The following is a 10,915-nucleotide window of genomic DNA, read 5'->3' on the forward strand; positions in this document are numbered from 1 at the left end:
TTCATCCCGAGGTATGACTGTACTCGTTTGTATTCAGGGAAAGCAGTTTTCTCTTGAAAAATACAGTTTTATAGGGGAATTTGATTTGATTGTGTGTTTCCTTCTCCTCCCTCCTCCAGGAATGGAATCTCAAACTGTCGGATGCGGACAGACAGCGAGCAGTCCTGCGGCTCCCCGGTGGTGAGCGGCGACCCAAAGGAGGACCACAACTATAGCAGTGCCAAATCTTCCAACCACCGGAGCACGTCGCCCACGAGTGACTCCATTTCCTCTTCCTCCGCCGACGACCATTACGAGTTTGTCACTAAAGGCAGCCGGGACAGTAGCGAGGGCAGCTTCCACAGCCACGAGAGCCATAGCGAAGCGGAAGAGGAGGACAAAAGGCAGAGCCGGAAAGAGACCAAGGATTCTTTAGCTGATAGCGGCTACGCCTCTCAGCACAAGAAACGTCAGCATTTGCTGAAGGCAAAAAAAGTACCGAGTGACACGCTGCCTCTTAAAAAGAGGCGTACGGAGAAACCCCCCGAGAGCGACGACGAGGAGATGAAAGAAGCGGCCGGATCGCTCCTGCACTTGGCGGGAATACGGTCTTGTTTGAACAACATCACCAATCGGACGGCAAAGGGGCAGAAAGAGCAAAAGGACACCACGAAAAATGAGAACAAATCCATTGATTGAACTTATAAAACAATTTCGTTTCAGCACGTCAGGTGAATTCTAATGATTTGTGGCAATATCAACAAATATTTTCTTTGTTTTGTTTTTCTTTTATTTCACCCCCTCCTCTTCTTCTTCTTTTTTTGTGTGTGTGTGTTTTCTTTTTTTCCAACCCTTGAGATTTTTTTTGTTTTTAAGTTTTTTAAAGGAGATGGAAGCCATAGAACTCATACTGATACTCAACTAATTTTACAAAAGCTTTTCATTACATGAAGACAAAAAAAGAAAGAAAGTAAAAGCCAAAATTGCCATTGCTTTCTCCAGCTTTGTCAGAAATGCATGGTTGAATATGCTGTGACGTCACCAGTTAATGTGAGAGGAATAAAAATTTGGCATTTGGAAATCTCTTATAACCTAGAAGAAATTGGATAATTTGGAAATCATTCAGGCCAGGCTGTAAGAATTGAAAGTGGAAAAAAAGGCCTTATGATTGGGTTTGTGTGTGATGTGTCTAGAGATTTGGGGGAAGTCAAGAGGCACACACAATATCCTCAGAACCAAGGATCATATATAGTGGCATTTGCTTGCGGTTGTGCCATAGAAATCTTGGAATAGCCACTAATGACAGCTGCTCATACAGTAATGATCTATTAGTGCTTCATGTACTGTATATGGCTCAAAATGTGAAGACTTAACTTATAAATTATGGAATACTGAACTGTGTATGCAATGAGTTTCAGTGAAATAAAGAGGAAGGGGTGGAGGGGGAGGGGGACTAGTGATATTCTTTAATCAATTAATTGTCTTCTATATTTAAATTAAAAGAATGTTTTATAAAAAGCCATAAGCCTGAAGATTGGCACTGCCTGCAAAAATATTATGGGAAAACAAGCTATGAGTTCTTAACTGCCTGAGTGAAAAGCAATCAAATCTGAAGAAAATTATGAGTAGATATTTAAGGAGGATCAAAATGAGAAAACCTTTTCTAGAAGTCACAAAGATTTGATCTCACTAGGGGAAAAATGCTACAAAACCTGCCATTAGTATTATATTGCTTTTTTATTCTTTCCAAAAAATAAAATCCATGTTGGCTAGGCAAAAATATAAAGAAATTGTGCTCCTCAAAATGAGGTACCCAGTTAAGGTCAGTCAGGATTCATCTGTGCAAAAAATGACAATATATTTCCAGTTTTAACCACTGCAACCAGCTGAAAATTCTGATCCACATTGCATGGATTCCTTTCTGGGAGGGACTCGGAGTACAAAATAATAATAAAAACAAACCCTTTTTATTAATTCAAAGATAACAAAAGTTCTTGTAAGGTAAATAATGTATTTAGCATGAAGCATGAATTATTTTCATATAAATATAGAAAAATAGAAAAAAGGCTATGCCTCTAATTTTTAAGCCCTTAGGCTTAGTTTGTTTTTTGGGTTTTTGTTTTTTTGTTTTTTCCTCTCTTTTTTCCCTTTTTCCTTTTTTTTGGAAGCAGGTGTTTTTTAAGGTTTAACCTTTTTCAGGGATAAATACTGACTGTTGGGGAACTTACTCTGCAATATTAAAAATAAAACTTCATGCTCGGGTAGGGCTTGGATGGTTGAATTATATTGCCTTGTCTGCACATTCAGCCCCCTTCCCCTACTTCTCTGTTTTTTGAACACGTTTGTCCTTTCTTTGTCTTTACATGTATTAAAACATTACGCAATAATTTTGAGGGCAAGGCAAGTAGTGAGTGTGTATGATTTAAGGAAGACGGTGGAAGACACTGAATTGTGAACGGTGGGGAAAACTTGGCCATTTGATTTGGGGGAAGATGATGACCACGCAAATCTTCTCATCTGCCAGTGAGGAAACAAGTAACGAAAGGGCTTTAGTTTGAGTTCATTGGGGCGGTTTAAGAGATGCATGCTGAAGACATGTTCTGTTTACAGCCATACTTGGTTTGCGGTGATGGCTCCATTAGCAGATTGAAGGCTTTGCAATAAGGCAACCTCTTCCGACTGATCTTTTCTTTTTCAGTTGCAATGGTATCAAAGGCCATAATCCTGGGACTTCCAGTCCTATAGGCTGTGATCCATGGCTTGGCACATGGACCAGGTCTCTAGGGGTCCACCATCCTAGCTGTGGGTCACCATAGGAAAAATGGGGTGCTCCTAGAACAGCACAACAGGTTACAGCCAGAAAGAGAAATTGGCAACCTCTCTATGGAGCGGATTCGGCGTGTGTAAGAGGCTCTTTGGGTTCCAGACCTGTAGGTAGACTGAATACAGCTTTACACTGAACAGAAGTCGTGTTGTTTGCTGTTTTGGCGCTCAGGATTTTTGCCTTGTGTTGGGCTTTGGCAGGAAATGCTGAAAGCATCTTGGGGAATTCCGCTTTGCAGGCTTGGATATTCGAGAAAATGCATACAGTATGAGTTAGACGCTCATGCCAACAGACCTGTGAAATACTGGGAGTGCCGAATCAGGCTTGGAATGATGCAGGTCCATCAGCAAGTTCAGCCTATGTGTTACCAGTTCTCTCAATACGTCTGCGTCTGCCAAAAGAAGGGGGGAGGTAACACTTGCCTAAAGAGAAAAGAAACCATGTCAATCAGTTTAAGGGTTTTCTCTCTGAACTAGAGTGCCATATGCCTGTTTATTTTAATTGCCATGGAGTTCTACCAAGCATGAGCAAAATTTTAATAGTAAAAAGATGTGGTAGCCTCTTTAGTGGAATTAAAAAGATATTCCACCATGAGCCATAAGACAAAAATGGGAATGGTTCTTAATTCTGATTAGTATTGATTATGCCAATATTTCCATGCTCGAATCAGCCCTGTAGCCTATATAGACAACCAGTGGAGTGTAGCATGCTGAAGAAATTCTTTCTTTATTGCTCATTGTCTAGAAACTAAATCTTGGAATTGACCAGAATTCTGGCTTTGTACTGGGTCAGTCCTCAATGCAGAAAGTCTTTACCTAAGCCATGGGGGGGGGGGAGTGAACATTGCAGCTGTAGATTTATGTCCCATTGCTACATCTGGTATGCCTGCGCACACACACACACATGCACACCCTGTCCCAGTAAATACATCTGTAAACCATGGACATCCAAAAGGTGCACTGCAAGCTGAATTACAAATTCAAGTGTCATTGTACCTGCTTGTCCTCTAAATAGGGAAAACCCCTCAGGCCCATCCTCTGCACAAGTTAAAAAAAAACGGTGGCTGTGCAAGTCTTGCGCATCTGCCTTCCTTTCTGTGAGGTTTGAATGAGGCTTAATGAGGCTTGTTTAGAAGAAACATCATGCCTTAAACACATTTTAAATCACGCATGTGTCCCTCTTCACCCTCTGGTGCCCTTTGGGGCTGATGGGAGTCTTTAGTCCAAAACAGCTGGGGGGCACAAGGTTGGCAAAGACTGCTGTAGTCTGCCTTACACTTCTTTGACATGGAGGCATGCTAATCATACATTTTGCTTAGCAACACCAGTGTAAACCCAGAACAACTTCCTTTTCTCCAGTGGTTCCTTTGCAATAGATACTCCACCATTGTTAGCACGGATGTTTTGTGTACAAAAATGCTTTCCCCCTTGCATTTTGATGGACTGTTTTACCATTTACCTTCTTTCTGGTAAGAATGGTCCACAAAACAATTAAATAATCTAATTGGACAGTACTTAAAAAATAAAAACAACAACAACCCAAACTTCAATTCCACCACGGGGATTCAGGTTCCATAAGGATATCTGTACATGAATCAGGCACCCAAAGACTTGCGGCTTGGAAGCTTTTGCAGGTGATGTAGAGCCATATGTTCAAATCCCTGTTTTTGTGTCCACAACATACTTTTCCTTCTATCTAGTTTTGGGATTCATTGCTATGCTAATCATCCTGTGAGTAGTACCAGACCTCATCTGTGGCCTGCCTACAATGTTCAGGGCAATATATAGGGAGGGTGGGAAACACAGTGTTTACATCAGTAGCTAATGTACTACAGCAATAATCTTCAGCTAGAGTGTTTCATAAACAGGAAAGAGCAGTTCTGATATGACTCATTGCTTACAGGAATGAAGGAGCACTGTTCAACAGATGAGGCACAATTAAGCCAAAGTTCATCAATTGGTCCCATAGCTTTCCCACTGAAATTAAAGTATACCCTCCACTTTCCTACTAAAAGCCACAGAGACCTAGGCACTCCTTACACTTAGATGAGTCATGCCCCATCTATTGACCACCTATGGGTCATAGCTTGAGTAAAAAAATTGTCTGTGCTGGGTGCTTCCTTTAATCATCACTGTACAGAAAGCAATTGCAGATGATCTTTTTGCAAAAGATGTCATGTTACCTTTTCTTGGAGGCAAAGGATGTCTCATTTAAGTATTCCAATTAAGTACCTAATTCCTATTAGTAATGGTTTTGAAATGGAGAAGATCCGATGAAAGCTTGGCTAGTCTCTTGCACAGCCACCTCCAATAAACGGTCATCTTTTATACACACTCCAGTGTTAGGCCCTACAGTGCCAACTTCTCACTTTGATGCCAAAAGTGGATTAAAGCAGTTGGGTCCAATTATATAGACTTCAGCTGCAGGGATGTGCTTACTTCCATTCAGCACATGGTGGATCGTTTCCTCCACACTTCTTGAGCTTCTTACCTGTGTGCCACATCCATTTTGAAAACAGTGCACAGAGGGAGTGTTTGTTTTGGAAATACTATTTTGGAAATACTTGATTATTTGTTAGAATTTAGATGGGGATTTTTTTTTTTAACAAGAAAAATCTGAAGTCACAGAATTCATGACAACTTATGAATTTTATACACAAATTTGTCCTGTTTTGTGTATGACCATTTTACTGTGGAAATTGCCTGTAATTGAGGGTTTTTCATAAAGTTGGATGTAAAATGTGATCATAGCTTCGGTGCTGAAGACATGTGGCATGATCCAGACACCGCACAAGCCCAGAGCATTTCCTGATATAAGGACTTAATGTAAGCACCTCCTGAGGGCCATGGACTTAGCAGGCCAAGCAGGGTGAGAGGAAGCTGGAAGAGGTAACATGCAGAGGACTCATGGACCTTGCATTGCAGGATCCGAGCTAGCACTAGGCAGGTGAGCAACTTGGCCTCTTGTACTGTACAGAACAACAGTCCAGTAAGTCCTTGACTCCCATGGGAGGCTGAGAAGTATTTGCTCTGTCTTGGAGCACTTAACTCATGCCTCAGAAGATTCAGGCCCTGCTCAGCTGCATTCTTCCTCTATCTAGACCTTCAGTTAGTTTGAAACTGGATAACATCTCAGAAGGTCTTCAGGATGCATAGATGGGGTACGGAGGTCCTTGCTGAGCTGGCCATTCTTTGAGCAGTGATGAGGATGCTCTGCCCATTCACTGTGGCTGAATACAGGTTTGGGGCAGGTGCATCCAGTTTCTCTTAAGTAGCTTCCAAAGTACTCGGGCACTTGGGTAAAGCCTTTAAAATAAGAAAATGTTTAATGTATGCCACCAGTCTTTCCAGGTTCGCTTACGTTTATCTTACAGTCTGTTTATCATCCACATTAACAGATGCACAAGCAGTTCTCTGCAAACCTTTCTGACAGCCAACCTGACGCTGGCTGCTTTCAACAAGCTTGTGCCTCTCAACATGTTTTCAGATCCTCCTCAAAGAGCAAATCGGTGATAGAACTGATGCTACACCAGTGAATCAAGGGCTCTCTCATTCACTTCTTTAGTGGTCAAAGGTTTGTGTGTGTTTTGCACACTTTGAGCTGTCCCCAACACAGAAGCAAATGAACTTTGCATCAGCTTGCACACAAGTTCATGTGCATGGTGAAATGGTCTGGATTGGGGCTGATGCAGGCACATCCTTTGTCCAAACTAAACATAACCCCAGTACATGGCAGGCATAATGTAGTGTATAATCTCAATGTAGTGGGGCAGAGCTTGTGAACCATGGGGTGGCTGTTGAGGCTTGCTGGGCACAAATATTTGCTCTGAGCTTGTGGCATGCATTGCCCTTGCTGTGTTACATTTGCATGTGGTCTTGGGTGGCTTGGCAAGATGGCAGTAACATCTGTAAAATGCTACAGGCCAAATGGTGGTGATCAGTGCCATTGGCTATTCAATTCTCAGTTATATACCAGGTGGTTTTCCCATTCATTCTGACCATCTGCCTTCAAACTGGAGGATAGGAGGGTGATTAGAGAGCCCAGGTACCTTCCTACATTAAATGAAGGAACTACTGTTAAAAACAAAGGGTGCACTACCAGTTTATACCAGGAGATTTTTTGGCTCTGGATAACCTGCAAAAAGTGATTAGGTTTTGCCATTAATAAGTAAAATTAGGCAATTGACTTCAGTAAGCTGCCCAGCTAATAGTTTTGTTGTTATGCCCATGTTTGTTTGTTACCATTTTTAAAAAGTATTCTTCCACCTGAGACCAGGCTCATTCATAGTCAAGTCTGTGAGTGTTCTTGCCAGCTCTCCCTATAATATGTAAAACACTGTTATGCACATAAATGCAGCACTGTGATCTAATTTAAATAACCTTATTATACTGCATATGTAATATACTTTTAACATTTTGCTACAGTGATAATCTTCTGCCAACATCCGATGTCTCTTTGCTTTCTATTGTAGGGAATAAAAAGATGCTGTTAATAACACCCAGTTTACTTTTCCTTTGCAGAACACATAAATCAATTTATCGTTTTTGGTGTAGGCTTTGTATTAACTGAATTTAGAAAAAACATATTTACGCAATAGTCTGTGTGGTTCGTATGAACTTTTCTCATCGCATCTGTTCATACCCCGTATCTTTGATTGTAGTAATCAGCCGCAAACCAGGAGGGGAAGGGTTTTTGGTAGGGATACACGCAACCTTTTTGATGCTCTTTTTTTCTGGAATGAAAGTTCAGAATCAGTGGGTTGATTTTACAATGTGAACTACGTCCACGCAATCCTATAACTCAGCAAGCAGCCACTTGCCTTGCTGACTAGAAACCAAAACCAAAAGTGAGTAAACTTAGCACATGCAACGATAAACCATGGTTTAATGCTTCCATGAGCCTGAGAGAGGTGACAGCCTTACACACTCCCCTCTCTTCCTTGTTAATAGATAAATGGAGGATCATGGTTTAGAACATTGGTTAATGGCCAAACAAGTCAACTTTAAACTGTGAGTTATGAAGCTGGCTTGTTTAACTAACCGTTGTTTGTTGTACAGCACAATCCCCCATTTTGAACATAATGCTAAATCAAGCTTCTTGGAAAGCTAATTTAAACTTGGAAGAAATTCTCCTCTTGGCTATGCAGGAGGAGGGGTTTGTAGAAGTTTGTCCACCGCGCACCAAACCATAGATTTTTACATATGTGAACCAGGCATCTGTCTATGATGCTGTGCTTCATTGGTCTATGTTTAAAACCACAAAAGTGGTTTAATACAGACTTCCTTGTAGATGCACATGCTATCAAGTTGCACTGCATTTTATTTCTAGTGAGTACAGGGGAGAGACTTGAGAAATTATAATTAGTAGTTCTAGGAACTCCACTTAAGACCTTGGCTTCAACAGAGTGGGTACAAGAGAACCAGGGCTTTGGACATGTAGACTTTTTAAGAAAGTTGGAATCGCATCCATCAACTTTTTTGTTGGAAGCAAGTAAGCTCCCCACAAACAGCCAACTGAAATTATTTCAGCTTAAAAAAAGGGGGGGGTGACACACAAGTGCTGCCCAGGCTATTGGATTGGGAAGGAGAATGATGTATTTGCACACATGTTTTCATGTAGCGCTCAGGATCTGCATGCAGAAGTTGGATTAGGGTGTTATTGAAATGACCATGAGAACTCTCTGCCCTTTTACTGAATTCAGACTTCTGATATGACTGGTATGTTTTGTATGATGTGACTTTGCTGACTGTGGGTCGAAAGCTGATAATTTTCTTTCTCTGGTTCCAGTTCAGAGTGAGAACTTAGTGCTTTTTGAAAAAAGTTTATTGATAAGTTTTTCCTCTACAGCCCTTCCCTAATGCACCCAGTATTTTGGGGAAACAATTGTTTTTGCTTTACTGGTTTCGCGTCTGCATTATACACACTCACTACTTCAGTTTGCCTTGGTGTCAAATGTTGGAAGGGATGGGGATAGGGAATGATTTCTGAGTGTATGAAAAGCATTATGAACTTGTACATTTTTATACTCTTCTGTAATATTTTTGAAATATTTCTTTTGTTCTGCAGGAAAAAAAAGTGATGAAGCAATCAAAAGACCAATAAGTACAATATCAATGCTTTAGGGTCATGAGACCTTCATTGGCCAATAGATTAATTTAGTACAGCAATAAGCCATTTTTTCCTCTCTTTTTTGTTTCTGTTTTTTAATTCCTTTTTTGTTTTTGTTTTTAATGCTGTACTAGGTAAATGGAACTGCCAGTTTCATTGACATAAAATGAGAACTGTGATGGGGGGCATAAACAGTGATGTTAAGTTGTATTTGTGTTTACCTAAATGAGCAGTCGAAAGGCAAGTGCAATCAGCCAGAAAAACAAGGAAAAAAACGTTGATCTAGAGGCATACTTGCATTTTACGTTTCTTGATGTGTAATCATATTGCCAAAGACAAACTCTTTCATCAGTTATTATTGTAAATAACACTTTCCCAAAACCTACCATAAAGTTTCTGTGATGTATTGTCTTCCAGTTGCAATAAAAATTACTGAGTTGCATCAATTGAATAATTGCACTTACGGGTGTTGGCTTTTATTGTTTCATTCATTCATTTATATATATTTTTTGCTCGGCCCTTGTTTGAGGCAGGCAATGCTGCTGAAAAAGCTACCCAATTTAAAACATCCTTATTTAATTTGGATTACCCCAGGACCTGCTTTTTTCTTTTCTCAAGGTGCCTAAACAAAGAGGGTTTGAAGAAATTGTTCTGCCTTAGACTTTTCATGTAGGATATGGCTATCGGTGGCTGCTGGCTGCAGTTGATATGTTTTGCCTCTGAATACCAGTTGCTGTGAGTCACAAGTGAGGAGCACTGTTGGGATCAGGTCCTGCCCATGTTCTTGCCATAGACATCTGGTTGGCCACTGTGAGAACTGGATGAGATGGGCCATTGACTTGATACAGCAGGCTCTTCCTATGGTTTTTCTTCACTTGTCACATTTATTCTCTTCCCAAGAAAGGAGTTTTGGAAGATGAACATAGGGTCATCCTGTTCTACCTTCTAAACAATCCTGAGATTGGTTGGACTTGGGTGTGTATGACTAAACTCCACTGGCTTTGAGCAAGTCTGCAGGAGAAGATAGTTCATATTTGTAGGGCAATCACTACCAGCTTTCTTGGACTTGGCACTCACATGGCATTGCCTGGAAGCAACTCCTGCCTGATCATAAATCCTTTGGAGAAAAAGAGGTTTTGAAGTATTGGACTATGAATTAGCTATTCTCATGAATTTACTTTTAAGTGTTGTTGAATCGGTTGTTGCTCACTCACAAAAGTGTGAGCCTTCTGTTTTCACCATCCTAGACATCGTCCATACACTTTCCTCATTATTATTATATTGCCAGAGGGGCTGACGAATTACCATAATTGAAGACATTACATAGTTGGCTTTTCTCATTGCTCTGCTGCTTTAGTGTATCCAGTTTCTTTAGTTAAGAATGTTTGGTATCAGATTAACCATTAAGAATTGGGCACCGATTCAGAAGATTAATACACTTGCAGTCATACATTCATAATTAACATGTCCAAATAAATTATTTTGTATTAATATGCTGTTTACCACTTGGGGGCCTTTGGGTCAAAAAGCTATATATAAATAACAAGGGCCATGCAAAAGGCCTCTATACCAACACAAAGAGGGCCTTGTCCATATCCCACTGTTTCCATTATTATTATTATTATTATTATTATTATTATTATTATTACTACTACTACTACTACTACTATTTGTACCCCACCCATCTGGCTGAGTCAGAAGCAAGAAGACCTGCACTGACAAAGCACTAGGAAGTTGACATCAGATTGGCTCAGACAAGTCCAAAGTACTTTATTTTATTATTAAGCTTATTTGCTAAGTCAAGTCAGGCTTTAGGACAGGCATAGGCAAACTTGGCCCTCCAGATGTTTTGGGACTACAACTCCCATCATCCCTAACCACAGGTCCTGTTAGCTAGGGATGGTGGGAGTTGTAGTCCCAAAACATCTGGAAGGCTGAGTTTGCCTATGCCTGCTTTAGGAGTTACCAATCCAGTCAGCTCTCCTAATCCCGCTCCCCCCCCCC

At 40.7% G+C, this 10,915-nt stretch overlaps 1 protein-coding gene and 1 long non-coding RNA gene across 8 annotated transcripts in view; both read left to right on the forward strand.

The window, feature by feature from the left end:
- FOXN3 (forkhead box N3) overlaps positions 1–5,405 on the forward strand; it is a 195,214-nt gene extending 189,809 nt beyond the window's left edge. For all 7 annotated transcript variants that reach the window (XM_081862924.1, XM_081862922.1, XM_081862923.1 and 4 more), the window contains one exon: positions 120–5,405. In XM_081862924.1, coding sequence (XP_081719050.1) covers positions 120–678 — 559 coding nt within the window. In that variant the 3' untranslated portion in view covers positions 679–5,405. The remainder of the gene's footprint in view (positions 1–119) is intronic.
- Positions 5,406–6,877: 1,472 nt separating this feature from the next.
- On the forward strand, positions 6,878–9,370 carry LOC309344974. The gene is made up of 2 exons (XR_014157960.1): positions 6,878–7,744; positions 7,776–9,370. It is a non-coding gene; the product is annotated as an uncharacterized lncRNA (long non-coding RNA).
- Positions 9,371–10,915: the final 1,545 nt, after the last annotated feature.

The sequence above is a fragment of the Podarcis erhardii genome, assembly GCF_964252035.2.
Source record: "Podarcis erhardii genome assembly, chromosome: 1".
NCBI classification, from domain to species: Eukaryota; Metazoa; Chordata; class Lepidosauria; order Squamata; family Lacertidae; genus Podarcis; species Podarcis erhardii.